Source organism: Macrobrachium nipponense, chromosome 23, assembly GCF_015104395.2.
Source record: "Macrobrachium nipponense isolate FS-2020 chromosome 23, ASM1510439v2, whole genome shotgun sequence".
NCBI classification, from domain to species: Eukaryota; Metazoa; Arthropoda; class Malacostraca; order Decapoda; family Palaemonidae; genus Macrobrachium; species Macrobrachium nipponense.
In genome coordinates, this window is record NC_061090.1 from 23,301,694 (window position 1) to 23,319,715 (window position 18,022).

Below are 18,022 nucleotides of genomic sequence, written 5' to 3' on the forward strand. Positions count from 1 at the left end.
TTTGTCATATATATCCTTCCTTTTTATGCATCAGCAACAAATTACTTAATTTTGCATGCAATACTCCATTCTAGAAACTATATCCTGTATATCAGTGCATTTCAGTCAAGATTTGCAGCTTGCGCACTTATTAAAGAAGTTCACTTTAAACATTTCCATAGATAGCTTTCATTATCATGTCAGTTTTTCATCTAACTTGATTGCTGTAATTGTCTTGGCATACTAGATGTTAAATAACCCACTGAAAATGCATCGCCATCATTTTACATTTGGTCTGATGATATTAAGGGCTTAATCACAAGTTAGGTCTGTTTATTATTTATTTCTTTTGTAATCTGCAAGAAAAACAACAAGTGGAACACTGCTAAGAGAGTAGTTTTGTGTGTATTTTTTGTATTATAATTGAAATAACATGGTTGGTTTTCTAATTGATTGTACAAGACAGCCCTGCAGAAGGGCGTTCATTTTTACAAACCTTCTCTTCACATTTACTGTTAAGGGTTTTATTTGTTTATAGGTATTCTTGTTGACAATACTTTTTCTGTGATTGACATGTTTAAGGAAAATATCAAATTGTTAGATTGCAAAAAGCAGATTTATGTGATATTTGTTATATATTCACCTATGAATGAATGAAAGTTTGATCTCTAGCTTCTGTACATACTATACAGACATACATAAATGTACATTATATTGCTTAGGTATGCATGCTTCTATTTAAAGGACAAGCCTAAAGTATCTATGCATAATTAATGTGAGTGTGGAATCTGTGTACAATAGTTTAATTTTATTTACACCATTGAAAATATTACAAAATGGCATCTGCTAATTTCTTTTAGAGCTTTTCTTGCTCTGAAGACAGTTATGTTTTCTTGGTCAAGGTACAGTAATGTTTAGTGTACATTAAGTTCAATAGGATCAGATCACTCCTGTACTTAATCAGGCATAATAGCATTAGTAAAAGTTCAAGTAAAGCACTACAGTAATATGTTTGTTTATCTGGAACAGTTGTAGTAGGAAAATGGTGTCAGACATGCTGGGTTAGAGAAATTACAAAGGTTCTATTTACTAGTAAGAAAAATAATTCAATTTGAACCCTATATTTTTAGTGTTATTATTTATTGACTGGATAATTCACCGTAATTAAGTCCTACCTCAGTAATCTTTTTAGCAATTTGGCAAATTATGAAATATCATTTAGTATTTCCCATTTACGTAGGTTCTTGCAGCCTAGAAATAGGAAGTCCCACGATTATGGATTCAATTATTAAACTTTTCTAAAATTGATACAAACAAATAATAGCGCACTTGTACAGTGTACAATTATGAATAATACTTTTGTATGAAATATGATGTATATCTCAATGTATATTTGTTTTGTCGTGTATATATATCTGCTGGATGTATTGAGTGCTTGTATGTGTTTACCCCGCCTAGAAACCTTCATAAATTGACTATACAATATTATATTTTATGCAGTTATTTCATCAGTTTTAATATGAAACAGGCAAAACAGCAGCAGCAGCAACAACCACCAGCAGATGTACCAAAAGTGCCAGAGCCAATAATGTGTCCTGTGCCTGGCAGTGCTGTTCCAGAACCTCCGACCCAGTTCATGGTAAGTGATAATTAGATTTCCCCAAGTATAGAAGAATACAGTGCAATTTCTTGTTAGTAATCCTAACCCAAGATACCTGCTTATTTGAAGTGTTTTTGTTCTCCAAGAATACAGCTTTCATTATATTGGTTGCTAATGCACTCAACTTTCAGTAGAATAGTACCTTCATCTGAATTCCAGATATCAGTTGGCAACTGCCTTTTCTCTGCTTGTATAATCTGAAAAAATATTATGATAAAGACTAATTTTATAATATAGATGAAACAGATTTTGTATTGTGAAAAAAAATTCCTCGTCTGATCTTTCCAACTAAAGTAACCAATTACTCTTAGATATTTAGTACTGTACTGTACCACAGAAACATTTAATAGTATCAGGCCCTATGTTTGAAAATAGCAAGTTGTGGCCTTAGATATTATTGCAAAATTTATTACAAGGCCTATTCATGTTAAGAAGCTAAAATGAGTTTGGTATAATTGTTTTTATTAGATGTCTTTTTCTAAAATTGATATTAGGTTGTGGGATATTGTTATGTTGCTAGATTTGATTAAGCCATCCACGTTCTGGCAAGAGCTTTTGCTCCTAGAGCATTCTAATCACAAAAAAGGAAAAAAGATTTTTGTTGCAGGTTTAGATACAATATATAGCTTGAGATTTTCTGTGTGATCTGTGCAACAGTAGATTGTTGGTATGTACTGGATAGGCTGTTAAAAGAAATATATGAATTTCCCAATCATTTCTAAAAATGTTGAGATAGTGTTTGCTACACTGAATTGCTTAGTACAGTATGTTAATTTTGTATGTTGTATTTGGTGTCAATATTGCTCAAGGAATGTGTTTACATTATATAGACTGAAGATAAAAATTTCACCAAAGTTGGTTGCTGGAAGTGAGGCTACTTGTGATAATTATCTATCTTTCAAGTGGAGAGTGATTAAAGGAGCTTATGTTTCCAATCTCAAATTTAATTTTAAATGGTATTAGGTATAGAGATGTATTAAGAGTTAAGAGTAGTAAATAAACATGATTTTCTAGCCTTGCATTCCAGTGATTTTACAGCTTACAGATTTAAAGATTTAACAAAGTAGAAGTGACAGTAATTAATAGAAAATATTAAGTTAGCACTTGGTCCAAGTTTACAGGGCAGGTTTTGTATAATTTATTGATGCAGAATCATATTTCTCAGTTCAATTAGTAGGGAACCTTGTGCAGAATACTTGTAGACTGTACCTAAATGGCAGCTAATCAGCGTACACACTGTCATGCTGATTTAATTGCGGATTAACTGTTGCTCTGATTTTCATGCATAAAAAATTGATCCAGTTTTCACTGTTCATTGAAATCTGGCCACAATTTTCACTTCACACTGAAATCTGGCTCCAATTTTCTTACATTCAAATCTCATTTTCACTACTCATTCAGATCTAATCTTGCTTCAGTGTTCACCCTTTATACAAATCTTGCTTAAATTTTTCCCCTCATTTAAGGGTAGATCCTTGAGGCCTGGCCTTTGATAGTCTGAAAATGAATTTATGAATAGTAAAACTGCATTAGAATAAAAAAAAATTGAGCTACAAAGGAGGCATTATATCTAATTTACAGGGATTTCCTCAATATGGCACTGAGGCCACAGGTCCAGTAGCTGGAGCAGTTGCCCCAGCAGCAGCTCCAGTTGCACCTGAGCCAGCTAGTAAAGGTCCCTTACCCCCAGAACATCAGGTCATCCAAGATGTTCTGAATGACCTTAGAAATCGGTGCTGCGCAGTTGCACAGAATCAGGTAAGATTTTTACAGTATGTACTATGTTGCATTTCTTATTTCATCCAGTATGCAGCCACATATTTATTTTTTCAATGAATTGATGTGCAGTTAGATTTTTTTAGTCTGCATTTTATTTTCATTATGTTGAAAAATGTAATTCAACACCACCATACTGTATTTCCTTTATCTGCATTTAAACTTAAAGAAAGGTTGAAGATAGGGGAATTGGGTCTTAACTGGGTAAAATAGTAGATTTCGTTTTAAATGTTTATTGGCATGCCAGAAATGAGTAAACTAACTGTGCACATACATGAATAGTCTTTTAAGGCAGGAAGATTTTTTCTTTTTGTACTTGGTAAAACATAAATTGCTGTAGTAGTTACAATAATAAAACATAAATTGCTATAGTAGTTAGAATAATTTCATGTAAAGTCTGGTAATATTTGTTGTTAATAGTTCAATTGGTAGTGACTACTTTGTTTTATTAATCAGTGTTCTTCCATTTTAGAATGTTAACCTGTGGTTTACATACTAATTTTCACAGCAATAATAAGGTCAATATGAATAATTATTGTAATATTTTAGCATCCATTTGATTTCCTTCAAATAGCAGCTTGACGTAAATCATCTCCATTTTATATTGTTTGGAGTTCTTTATTCCCCATTTCATGGGGGAGGATTAAGTTTAATTGGCTTGCTTATTTTTTTGGTGTAGGCATGTGAATGACAAATGATAGCTACCTAACTGTGCTTTAGAGGTCGATGTGAAGTTGAAAGAATCATTGTTACAAACTGCTAAATAAATTATGGAAAAATGTAGTATTTTGAAATATTGTGACAGACTGATACAGACGATAACAAAAAACTAGGCATAAATAGCCAATGTGTTGTTTTACTGGCAATTTTGTCGTCTGTATTTGGGATGAGAACTTGCCCTTAAGCACAAGGTACTTTATGCTAAGTTTTATGAAACTGTGCTATGTCTAGAGACACTGGAACAACACAGATTCTCACCAACTTTATTTAGATTAAAGTGAAAAGTATCTTGTTTTTACAGCAAATCAAGTCTCGCTTAGAAGGACTGGTACCCAAATTTGAAGCACTTTATGATAAGCTTCGAGCTGGACAGGTAAGATACTCGTACTATTTTTATGTATGATTAGTTAGACATTTTTTATATAATTTTTATTATCCATGGGTGATGTTGTATAAAATGAAGATTTCTTATGGCAGATTTTTTTTATGGTAATGTTTTTGTAACTGAAAAGTTTTTGATAGATTTTTAGTAGTATATTAATAAAGAACTTGAAATTTTCGAGTAGTAATGGCATCAAACATAGAAGAATAATGCAATTTGTTTGTTCTTACTTCTCGACATGGAAATGAAATTTCCACTGCATGTTTCACTTTATGTATGTTGTACTTCAGTCATGTCAAGGAAGTATGATTCCTAAGCTCTGCTTTTAGCTATAGTAATGTCCAATTTAAAAATGTAGTAGTTGCAGATTAATGACCTTTTCTACTTACAACGTGACAAGTGTCATTTTCAAATGTATTTTGTTATTTATAGATTTAATAAATTTTATTTCTTTTTTAGAGAAGTTACTGATATTTTGATGGTGATACAAATGGATACCCAAAGGAATGGCCAGTTATGCTAGTCTGAGCAACCCTTCCCTAAACTTGGGTCTGTTACATTAGTTTAGGTGTTCAGGGAGTGGATGCTAATATTTTTGAGTTAGTGAACACTTGTTATTGAGCAATAAGGAGAGTAACTAATAAGTAGAGATTTAGGTTGATTTAGTGTAAAGACCGAGCAGATCCATTTGAGATTTGTTTTGCCAGTTATCATACAGCATTCAGTTCCTAATTCCTAACACAGGGGTAGCAAGTCTTGACTGACTTCATGCCATAGTGTAATGATGAGAATATGTGACATTACAACATTACAGTCATTAATCATGTATGGTTACTGAGTTAATCTTAAACTCACTTCATGCTCAGATTTGAAGTTTGTTCACAACCAACCAGTTAGTATAGGCATTGAATCATGTCTTGTATCTGATGTTGTGTGCTCGAATAGCAGTGGAAAAAAGTGAACACTCATTGAATCCATCTAACAAAATAATATAATGAACTTGTTCTCAGACAAGGGGCTGGGGGCCCTTATAAAGAAACTGAATGTAGTAGTTGAATGGAATGCTGGAGCAAGTCCTTTCTTTGGTACAGAACAGGTTTATTGCAAACTTGGGTGGATGAAGCAATAGTAATTTCTTGGAATATGTTGGTGATGAAAAGAATTCAGAATGGTATACAAAACATGGATGATTAATTATGGTACAGATTTTCCCGACTTCATTGCTACTATTTTCCTTCAGGACCCAAAAATCTAGCTCAGTTGACACACAGTATAGTCTACAAAAGTACAGAATAGCCAGTGCCAATCAGCTGCATGTTGTGTCATGTAGTTTCCTTTTGTATTTCAGTTGAGTCAGCCTACAACTAGTGGTCTCCATCAGTTTGTGGAGGCAGTTAAGACTGGTGACTACCGTCAAGCTTTACAGATACATGCACAGATCATGACCACCGGCAATTTCAGTGAGATGTCGGCCTTTATGCCTTCAGTAAAACTTCTCATTCAGACATGTATGCAGCTGCAAGTTTACTATCGATAATAACCCATTTTAAGAAGATAATTTTTTAAGTAAATTATATTTCATTGTGAAGTTATGGACAACTCTACTTTTTTCACCCAAAACATTGCTCTTAAGTTTGCTTATCGGTTGCATGCTGGGTATTTAATGAAAAAGTGGGTAATAGCTCATGATATAAGGTGAGTTTGATTTTCTACCATACTGTATTGTTGTACTGCACTGCATTTTTAAGACAAGTACTGAAAAATTGCATTTACAATGCAGTCAGATTGATGCTGTACAGCCTTGGCATTAACATCTTGTAGAAGTTAGTTGTAGTTTTTGTAAAGAAAATTAGGTGTAGAAATTAGCGTGAATTTTAGTACTTATTTTCTAAAAGTCTGGATGTGAATTGATTCTTGTCATTTTCACAAATTTTACTTTGCAAATGATGTTTATTTATGACTTAAAGAAAAAGCTCTTCATACTTTTGTTATTATGATTATTTATCTTGAGTAACGATATTGTAGTAATAAACCCACTTGCAAAATGAATGGTCAGGGAAAATGAGATTATTTAACAATTAGCTAATGCTATGAATCATTAAGAAAGCATGAACAATGTCATTTCTTATCATATAGTATGCCAAGTGTAAATGTGTAACTAGTTACTTTGTCCAAATATGTGTAAATTAACCATTGAAAATGGTAATTGAAGGAAATATAAAAATATTTTTGCTTGTCTTGAATTCAGTAGGTTTAAGCTAACAGTTCAACTGTCCTGTGCTCTTATACATGGTTTTTGTAATAAATGTTGGTTGTATGAATAACTTTTCAAGTAATGTAGCATTGAACAATTCAACCTTCCATGCTTCATGCATTCTTTTCTTGCCATAAGGAAGAGGATTTTTCTTGTAAATATGTGAAGATCTTAGTAAAAATGATTTTAGGTTGTTGAATAGTGCTTTATGAAATATATTTAAATTTTCCAGTAAAATACTAAAAAGTGTATAAAATATTTTTTTGTTATTTGTGGACTTTGTAGTTTAGGTATTCATTTACCGGAACTGTTTATATTGTTTTCCCTTTTGAGCTAGAACATTATATTTTCACTTGATATTAGTATAAAATTAAGTGTTTTAGTTTGAAATTTTTGTAGAAAAGGGAGATCAGTGAAAAGTGAAATAAATGAATGCCTAAGTAAACACCCTTTTTTTTTTTATTTCCATTTGTTTGCAAGTTATAAGTTTTTTAACTGTGAAATCTACCTTGTCTATTCCACTAAGCCCAGCCTACCTAGGGCTTGGCTGTTATAATTAGGTATTGACTAGACTGCAAGGCTTAAGGAATGCAGTAGAAACACACTTAGCCGAGTGATGAATCTTACCATTAGTAATGGCTGAGTGATAAATCCTACCATTAGTAATGCCTTCACTCATATATCTGTGTAGAAGCTGGATTGTTTGACAAATCTTTGGATGATCCTTATGAAAACCCTCTGTGTCTGTGGCTTTTTATTACAGATTGCAACAGTATGGAGAGTACCGATGTTTCCACACAATCGTGGAACAGGTTGAAGGGTTAACATCTTGGCCCATGATGTTGTTAAGTGCTGTGAACTGGGTTCTGTTACCTGGTGGACTGAGAGGAACCTTTGCAGCCTCAGTTGAATCAAATTTTCATCAAAGTTTAGTAATTTCAACTGTTTGTTAATAATATACGTGGTAAACAGTGCTTACGAGTAGACGAAGGTGAAGAAAGAATCCAAAATAGTTTTTTTTTATTATATTTAGCTACACAAGCATATGAAAATTGCACTTTTATAACACTGCTTCTTTTCACAATGAAGTAATAATCCAGCAACTACCTTATGAATGAATGCAATGATGGTGAAGAGTAGATCCAAAAAATGAGGTGGTTTTAAATTTACAAGCAAATATGAATCATTACTACAGGACTAGACTGTTTGAAATGAAAGTTTTTGAACAAATACCATGAGATGGTACGTTACATGAGTAGCATATCCAGGATGTTAATATAAAAATACAAAAGTATGAAAATATGTGGATGACAGATGACTGCATTATGAAAAAGTTAATTTTTCTATACATATGACAGTATTATACTTAACCCCATGCAAGTTACATACCACTTGTTTATTTTTTGTTTGCATACAAAGGAAGTCTTATGTGCACTTAAAATTAAGCTATATTTTTAAAGCTCTTAAATAATCTCATTTGACATTTTGCATTAATACATTTTGTGTGATTAAAATAATCAAATAAATATAATTTTTGTAGGGAAGTTAACATATATTACAATATCAATATTGATACAAGAAATGTACAAAATCATTAGGCATAAACTACAGACTTTGCCAGCATCTGTTCAGTTCTAACAATAAGAGGAGTGTCTATACAAGTGAATTTAAAGTTCATGCTGATGATAATGAAGGGTGTTAAAAAGAAGTTTTCAGCAGAAGGGAGTAGTACTACATGTACTAGGTGTTTATATACGTTAATTTAAAATCCTGTATCCATGGAACTGCACAGAAAGGAAATTGGACTGTGCACAAAGAGAGGGTGTGTACAGAATCATATAATTTTATAATTCATATAATCTCTATTTACATTACCAATCAAAATAGAATTAAGGTTATAACTTCTTTATACAAAAAAAAAATGTCAAACTATTTAATATATACAAGGTCATCACATTGCTGTTCCAGAGTATAGTTTAAAAAATTTTGTAGTAGATATCAAAACAGTTGCTATAATGATTAAAATGGATTGAAACAGATACTCGATTCAATTACAACATACACAGCATCAAGTAATGTCGAGAAACGCAAACTCATTCACTTTGAAGTTTAAAGATTAAAGATATAGGGAGGTTCATTTCATAGTTTTTGAAAACAAAGATCTTAATGAAACTTAACAAGTTAACTGTTGCATCTTCACAAAAAAATAGAGAACCCAATGCTGTTGAAAAGGATTATAAACTATATGACTCATTTTTTCTTTGTTAGTTTCTGAAAAGATCTAAATGAACCTTTCCAAAACTGTTGCATCTTTACAAATAAACGAGAACCCAGTGCTGTTGAAAAGAATTACTAACTGTGGCTAAATTAAAATTTCAAAGTTGTCAGATATTGCAGCACTTATGATGCATCCCTGGACATTTTTTTATTCTACATGGAAACAAGAAACATATTTCCATAAACATCAAAATGCTTGACTTCCATGACAGGAGGAAACGACAAATTTAAAATATGTAAAAAATTACTAGATAATTCAATGATAAATTATTTATGATAGCTGCCCTATTCTGACTACATTGTAAAGTACAGTAATGCCTGTGTATTACACGGGCTTGTAAATATTTTATGATGGTGATCTTCAGAAACAACAAACCTTAGAGGATGACAAGAATGTTCATATGTGGTTCAAGTATTGTACTGGGATGGGACTGTTAAGTGTGAAAAATTGAGGTAACAAAATGTGTTTCAAGTACTCCTTTAAATTGTTTGAATGATAATAGGGAAGAAACTCCATATAAAAAATTTTATTGCTTAAATAATTTTTAACTAATTTTATTGCTTAATTAATTTTTTAACTATTAAGAGGTCAGACTTGAGCTGTATCTTCACTAATACCCTGTGTAGCCACAAGATATGAAGCTGCTTTGCTGACATCCCAAGAGAATGAGGCTAAAGTATGCCTTGCTGCTTCTATAGGTACACGGTGAGATGGAAGCTGCAACTGTAAACGCACTAACTTCAAGGCCCGATGTACATCCCATTCACATTCATTAAGCGCCACTACGCATTCCTCAGGTGACACATGCTAAAAATAGATACAATAAACCGTCAATAAACCGTAAGATTTTTAGCAAAAGCAATGTTTTATGATACAAACCTTATTTTTATATACACCAATTAATCATGTGATGCCTTATTCTTTGGGGAACTTATGTTGTCCTAGCTGAACCATTATCCAGTGAGGAACATACACATAGTCCAGCTAGCTATGGTCTTCCCAACACTCAGTATCTACACCCATTATGCTTTAGGGGTTTGCATGAAAATTGTGCTTTGTTGATACACGGAACTAACAAACCTTCGGTCTTAACAATAGGATAATCTTCTAGCGCTAGCTGGAAACCGTTAAAAACAATCAATGATTGTAAAACAAGGAATCTGTGACATCTGGCAACTCACACATATAAAGGTTGGATGTTAGGTCAACGACCAAGCCCGTACCCCGCAATATGCCAGTCTTTCTTTTACTGCCATGGAAAGCGGAGTTTTGCTTCACTCTCCATAAATTCATCATTTATTCATTACAATCCATTATCATAAGATGCCTGAATCATCCCCCAGTAGGGAAGAATGATTAAAAACTTTGTGATCCAGGAAGCCCACTCATTCCAAGTTGGAATCTGATGGTGGTTTGCTCTGAGGCTGATGTATATCATTTAATGACTAACAAGAGCAACTTGAATTATGAGGCAAATGAAAAAGTGTAAGTGTGCTAATAAAAGGAAAGCAGAAGCATTCTCTTTGCTCCTCCTATTTCCCCTTGTAAAGGTTCATCACTTATCTTTTGCAAGAAAGCAATAGTGGCCACTGCTACCTCTGAAAAAGCCTTTCTTCAAAGGCACAATGTGTGACGTTGGAGGGCAACCTGTTGTGGAATCTGCTTGGGAACCAAGAATAGCCCTGAAAGGTCTAGATACCAAACCTGCTGTTGGCACATGGTTTGTCACAAGGATCACATAGGCATTCCTTGAATACCTCAACTTCACCAAGAATACAATGGATCAGCCTGAAGGGGAGAGAACATGTAGACCTTTAGGTAGTTTTCATATTTGGAGCACTGTGCATGTGGCCCATGTTGCAGTGTCTAGTTGTGGGGAGCAATATAGGCACAATTGGTGGCTTAGGGTTTGTAAATAGGTCTCTTACAGGGGTAAACAAAAGCTGCAGTATGTAATGCTTTGCAGAAGTGCGCAACGAGAGACCACTCGAATGGATGGATCTACTGTTTAGTACTTGGGGAGTTAGGGAGTAAAGAAACCCTGAAAGACTTTGGAATGAGGGTCATCTTATGACTGCCCAAGTGAGGATTTCTCCAGCTAAGTATCACCATTTGCCACCTATATGCTCTAAGTCTCTGGCTGGAGGGCATACTTTAGTTAGTGAACTTTGTCCTCCTAGGACTGCACCCTCACCTGGTGTTGATGCCATGCCTAGAGGAACTGTCACTGTCTGATTTCACAAGGTTGACCTGGAGATCCAGGTGGCTGCAAAGGGGCAGTAAGGGTACAAAGGTCCATGAATGCCACCAGTGCTAATACCCTCATATAATCCAAAGCAGATTAACTTCAACTGCCATAATAAAATTAGTCTTTGTTCAGGGGGGGACACAAAGGAGTTGTACGCTTGGCAGCCTTGACAATATCCATGAAAATGATGTAAATATAACATGAAGTAAAATTTTTCGATAAATTTTGATAATGGAAAATGTAAATTAATATCCAGAACATAAAAAAATATGTTAAAACCTCTCTGGGAAGTGAGAAATTCTGAAAATGTAGCATGCTGCAAGAACCACATACCCACTCTGAATGCTGCAACAACTAACATTAGTAAGCAACAACAACAAAATATTAAGATAATATTATTGACAAAACAAGCCCTTCCCAAAAAAAACAACAGATATTGGGTAGTTACTTGAATTTCATAAAGGTAGGCAGACTGAATTCAATCACTTCACACATTAACACACTGGTGAATGACACCAAAAAAAGACGAGATCTAGGACAGCAATGCCGAGATGATGTTAACGATTCACAAACATTAAGTATTAATATAGTGTTGGGAGAAATCTGGCCTGATGGAATGGGTAAGTTCCTTATGGGATGATGGTATGTCTGGACATTGGAGCAAGTTTTACATAGAAGAAGGCATCTTATGATTAATGGTCTAATCAACAGACAGCATTGTTGACCCAGTAAAGAAAATTTTCAGCTTTTATTTGTAAAATTTGGACTGTAAAAACCCAATTGGTGAATGTAAGTGAAGAATACGCTTGGAAAGTTTTTATAAACCCACCTCATTTTTTAAAACCTTCTGCATTATATGAACTTCATCTGACTGAGTTCCTCGTGCAGGCCCTTGAGTTCTTCTTGAGTTGGGTCTGTCCATTGCAAAATCTAAGAGGTCTTCGCAGGACACATGGTCACCTGATTGATACAAAGAGCCACTTCCACTACCTGGTCCCTCACCAAAGCCATTTGTTGTAACATGAGGTTCTGCAGTACTGTTATAGGAGTCAGGGTTGGGAAATGGAGGAGGCATTCGTCCAACTGGAGAGACTCCTTGATCCTCTTCTTGTATGTCATCCAATGCATCCATTTCACTGGCAACTTGACTTTCAAAGCTGTCATCCATGGCAGTTGGACTTCTGTAATGATATTGAACAAGTTGAAAACACTATTTATGAGAATATTTTTACATTGCTAACTTTTTAAACAAACTACAGAAAAGGACAGAGAATGCAGGAGTTTCAACATTGCATCTAAATCATTCAATATCACAGCATGCTATTCAGTTTAATGTGCTACGTAATAAGCCGTATCTTCTTTTCAGTTGTAGGAAAGTACTTTAATTAATGCTTGATGCTGAACATCCATAGCATTCTAGGACTGACCTCTTATATATTGTCTTGACTTGAATCACTACATCAGTAATACATGTTCTCCACAATTATTACTGTTATAAATGGGTAAGTGTATTACCATAAGTTACTTCCATTAGCATGAGGAAAAACTTACTGCCTTAAAGTTGGCAACTATATCAAACTAGAGCAAAAGAAAATTACATCACATACTATTATTTGGTGATTCTAGTATCAAGACAACCTTTGGAAAGAACATAAAACAAAAGTGGTGTCACCATTTGAAACTAAAGATGATATCTATTTTTATGGGTCAACAAGCAGAAATGGCAAAATCTTGCAGAATGATGAGTAATCAGGATATGTATTTTTAATTACCAATAATTGAGAACTGTAATGAAAGCAATAAGATTTATAATTTTCTAAGAGCTATCAAAGCAAAAATAAAACTAATAACTGCATTAAAAAAATGATAAAATTTTAAAGATACGCAATCAAGCCAAAACTCAACTCTTAGGGGTAGTCTAAAGGGTTTGGCAAAAACTTTAGTTGCATGTAGGTAGCATATACGGAAGCATGCATCAAACAATTGTATTTGGAGGAGAGTCCTCCTCGTATTGCACAGGAATAATGAGCACAAGGAAGATCATTTTTTTCTTTTTTTACACTAAGATACCTCTTGAAAATTTACAGCAACAGATGACCTCTATGAGAAGAGTTAACCAAGTCAATCTGAAGTTAGTTCCCTCATCCTTGAAATATAAGAACAGAAATAAGCGAGGTCAGGGAGAAATATTTTTGGCTTTTAATGAATAGCAAAATATATAACCCTTCACAACATTAACAGAAATGTACTAAAACTAAACTAGTACAGAATCTTATCAAGAATCACATGGAGATGTCAGATGTCAGACCCTGTAACTAACTAATCAGTTAGTTACTCTGGTCACAAAAAATTCTATAAGGAAAAAATAAAATAATCTGAACTTGGATTTTGCAATAGTATATGTACATATAAAAATTTTTACTGTACTAGATGAATGCTGATAAAGAGAATGCTTATTTAACAAGTCATAAATATTTTAGTTTTTTCAACACCCAATCAGTTAATATAAAATGAAAAATCTAGCCAAAACCTTAGCATCTGAACAGAAAATACATTCTACATCAAATGAACGTGATAAAGACAAACCAGATTAGAACCTATAAAAAAACTACCTCTTACTTTCAGATTGTAGATACACAACCCTGATACTTATGATTGATTAGGTATCAATTTCTAGGGGTATATGACTGCAATCTATTAACAACTTTATAAATAAGAATAGGTATTCTACTACCTATACCTGTAAAACAAGATAAAGGAACTTAATACATGACCGATTAAATATAGTACATCATTGGATTAAGGCTAATGGGAAAGGGGAGTTGTCCTTTGCTAGCCTGTCATAGAAAGAAAAATCAAAGGTAAAAAAAAATCTTGCTTTATCCAGAAGAGTGAATCTGTTTCTTAACTGAGATAAGGTTACAGGAAAGGTAGCAGACAGGAATCCAAATACGTACTGTACATACTTGATTTAGTCACAACAGTTGCCACTTGGCTGCTTTATCAGCATCATTTCCTTTCATGCATACATGAGCAAGATCAAACATATTTCAAAGTCAATGCTGATTTTAGATAATTTGTGGGATGCCGAATAAAAACTTTTTTAGTATACTACTACAATACAATTGAATAGCTTTTGAAGCATTCTTTCATCAATAAAGATTTACAATTCCTGTCATGCCATATCTTTCATAATCTTAATTGCTAACCCATATTACTGGGCAATTGAAACAGGCTCGTTTCATTAGCTGATATTGCAGCAAATCCTACATCAGATGAAGCTTTCAATCTGTCAGTTAACCTGCATAATATGGGGGGGGGGCTTTAAGTTGTACATATTGTCAGTATAACTTGCATAATATGGGGACTTTTAAGTTGTAAATATTGTCAGCATAACCTGCATAATATGGGGGGGGGCCTTTTTTTTTTGGGGGGGGGCACCCTTTTTAAGTTGTTAATGCTATATAATGTGTTGCTTAAGATGTTCACAGGTATTAAAGAACTTGGTGTTCAAAACATTAAAGTACCTGGGAAGAAGACAGCAAAGCCATCTTGTGGCAGAAATAGTTAATACACCATGAAGCAACTAATACATTCCAACAATTACAACACTTGTGAGAAATGTCTGAAATGGGTCCTGAAAATCATGAAGCTGAATATAGTCAGTATTCAAATGTTGTACAAATGTCAAAGAATCTGCCAATCATGTCAAGTGTTGCTTATGAGTAGAGCAAATGGTCAATGTTTTTAGCCTATTAACCTTCACTTGACACTGATTGTTAATACTGATACCAATGGCAAAGAGGTATGATAAAACACTGTTTTTAATCTCGAGCTTGGCTTAAATTACCTGAAAAATCTGAGAGAAATATAAAAAGGGTGTTTTACTGTTATTGAGTAGTATAGCCAAGCCAGAATAAAAATAATGAAATCTCAGGGTGTGGCACTGCAGAAGTAAGCACTACCAATGTAATGGGAATTATGCCAATAATCTAGAATGAATTAAAGAATTCACCATCACCATGTCCTTTACAACAAAACAATATAAAAGCAAACAACCAACAGCACAAGAGGAAGAACTGTAAGATCAAATGATGCCAGGGACAATTCACATGAAGTGCTCTTGTGGCAAGTAGCTATTGTCAGCACTATACAGGAGTGGACCCATTTCTTGGTAAAGCACCTAACTAAGGTAATACATAGATTAATATTTTGTAGATTTATCATAACATTACTGATAGCACTTGTTATTAACCAAGGGTCTGGATCTTACTGCATTCTCTATGGTAGCTTTCCCATCAGAAAAGGCAGAAGATAGAAATGTAACACTTACGTGAAAAGTCTTGGAGGTTTAGCAGGGGGTAGTCTTGGACCAGGTGTAGTACTACCATCTTCATTACTGAAGCCATCAACACTGGTTGGACTTGATATACTTGCAGGGGTATCAGCGCTGTGTGATTCTAAATGAGGATTGTGTGTGTGTTGAATAACAAGTCGACCGGTTGGAGCTTCATTTTTCTCAGAATTACCTCCCAAGGCAGGGGTATGTCCACCTCCACGAAGCAGTGAATTAGCAACTCCGCCTGGGATTATTAAAGGGTGCTTTCGCTGATGCCTTGGTTTTGTCAAAGAGCCTGCTTGTTTTGTGCGATCTCTTGGAGGCAGAGGGAGCGGATTTCCTGCATCATGGTTGCCTCCATCTGTACTTGTACTGTCAGAAGATGCTGTGTTATTCTCTGTAACAGGGTCACCAGTAGCATTGTAAGCAGAATTGGGAATAACTAATGGCATTGGTTTGGGCTTCACAGGAGGGGGCACTTTACTATGCTTAAAACCTTTGGGCAAAGTCTGGTGGGTCCCAATATCAAAGTTATTGTTCTGTGCAGTTGTTAGTCCATCTCTCACTCCTGACTTGGTACCATGACTTCTTTCTATAGTGCTAAATCCAGTACTAAAATTATGTTTATTTCCCCTAATCTTGGGCCTAACAGTGACACCAGCACGTAACATGCGTAATGGGTTGTGCTCGGCAGGCTCTGATTCACACATTGGCGGGTCGGGTTCACTGCGGTAGGGTAAAGGTTCACATAGTCCTGGACGGTCCACTAAGGAGTTGTAAACTTCTTTGGCCTCCTCTGATATGCTTGACTGTGTTGGGGCAAATAAAAAACAAATATGCTAACATAAAACAAAATAAAGGAAAAAGACTTTACAACACAGCATCAAAATCACTTGTTATAGGCAAATGAATAAAACTAATGTAGTCATAAATCTACTATTCTAATTAAATAAGCTGCTAAAACAGGTGAACTATAAGAACATGCAAAGCATGCATCAGGGGAAAAGAAACAGGATTCTGTATACGTAAAATGGAATGGTATTAACCATAATATGTATTTTAAAATTCATGAAGGCATTCTATTAGACAGCAGAGATTACAGAAACATTCATTTATACAATTACATACAAAAACTTAAGCCACTACAAGTACTGTAATTATTTCTGCAGTAAAATGATCTTTCATTTTATCATAGATAGGGGTACTGAAATTCATGCAATCTAATGAATATTATGCACCTATAACATACACTTTGAAATAGTTGATCAAACAGTGATTCTTAACAAGTATTGTACACAAATACATAGTGAATGGAATATGAACAAAAGACAGTTATGATGCAGCATGTTTTACTGCAATCAAGATATTCCTATCAGGAACACTTAACATGCAAAGACAAACTTTTATCATAAAACTTAGATTCCAAACTCATTTATTTTCACTCTCCCTTATTCTTCAATTGAGGCTGCAATACTTCTACATGTCCTTTACTACAATATTATTATTAGATCAGTTTTATAAGCTTGAATGTATTTTCTTGAAAATATAGGAGTCATTTTCCATTTTCAATTCATGTCACTACAATTTCCCGACCACAGATCCTAATACAGCATTAATGTTGTACATTTTCTTCATGCAGTTCTAAAACTAATTCAAGAGTCCCATGTCCAACTACAGTGTTCAATTCTACAAAATTTCATTCTATTAAATATACAAACTCTAGTAACAATCATGATACTTTATGATAAGTCAAATCATATGGCACATAAAAATATCAGTTAATAATAAAATGCTGCTACTTATGGCTAATTTCTATTAAGATTCATTTCAAAATACTATAACAGTAAAAAAGGTCAACAATTATGTCACTGGCCAACTTTCAGCAACAGTACTTTTTCTTTGAATTTCTGACCATAAGCAGAAATAATTAGGCTACAAACAAAAGACATATGCTTAAAACATAAGAATGAAAAGCATTATACAAAATCAAATATTTGTAATTTAATTTACTTGATGCTTCCTTTACAAACATTTCCCTGCTTTTTTTTCAAAAACATACAAAGTAAATGGCATTCATTCTTATCATTCCTTACACAGTATCTATTTGTAAAATTAATAGGATACATAGAGGGCCATGCAGTGAGAATGTGGTTGCCTTCATATATTGTACCATACATTTACTTTCTTTATTCCAGAAGATATCTATATCTGATTGGGGGAACAACAACCAGTGATAAAGAGGGAGGAATTACCATCTAAGGAATCTGTAAATCTATTACTTATACTGTGCTACAACATAAGTTACTTTAGTTAAAATGCATTCATAAAGTTAGTACAGTATATTCTACATCAGTTTTAATTACAAAATTAAAACTGGTAAAGTGCT

General features: G+C 33.9%; 2 protein-coding genes across 7 annotated transcripts in view; one reads left to right on the forward strand and one right to left on the reverse strand.

Annotated features, from left to right (window-relative positions):
* The window catches only part of LOC135197283 (protein transport protein Sec31A-like), a 178,742-nt gene extending 171,526 nt beyond the window's left edge, over positions 1–7,216 (forward strand). Inside the window, 4 exon segments of the mRNA XM_064224415.1 lie at positions 1,508–1,618; positions 3,221–3,397; positions 4,437–4,508; positions 5,866–7,216. Of these exon segments, the coding sequence (XP_064080485.1) occupies positions 1,508–1,618; positions 3,221–3,397; positions 4,437–4,508; positions 5,866–6,054 (549 nt within the window). The 3' untranslated portion in view covers positions 6,055–7,216.
* A 565-nt stretch (positions 7,217–7,781) lies between these two features.
* The window catches only part of LOC135199451 (activated Cdc42 kinase-like), a 28,247-nt gene continuing 18,006 nt past the window's right edge, over positions 7,782–18,022 (reverse strand). For 5 of the 6 annotated variants that reach the window (XM_064227541.1, XM_064227551.1, XM_064227532.1 and 2 more), the window contains 3 exons: positions 15,631–16,445; positions 12,127–12,478; positions 7,782–9,856 (listed from right to left, as the gene is read on the reverse strand). In XM_064227541.1, coding sequence (XP_064083611.1) covers positions 9,638–9,856; positions 12,127–12,478; positions 15,631–16,445 — 1,386 coding nt within the window. In that variant the 3' untranslated portion in view covers positions 7,782–9,637. Of the gene's footprint in view, positions 9,857–12,126; positions 12,479–13,367; positions 13,444–15,630; positions 16,446–18,022 lie in introns of those variants that run through there. The other variant, XR_010311074.1, reaches the window with a different exon arrangement.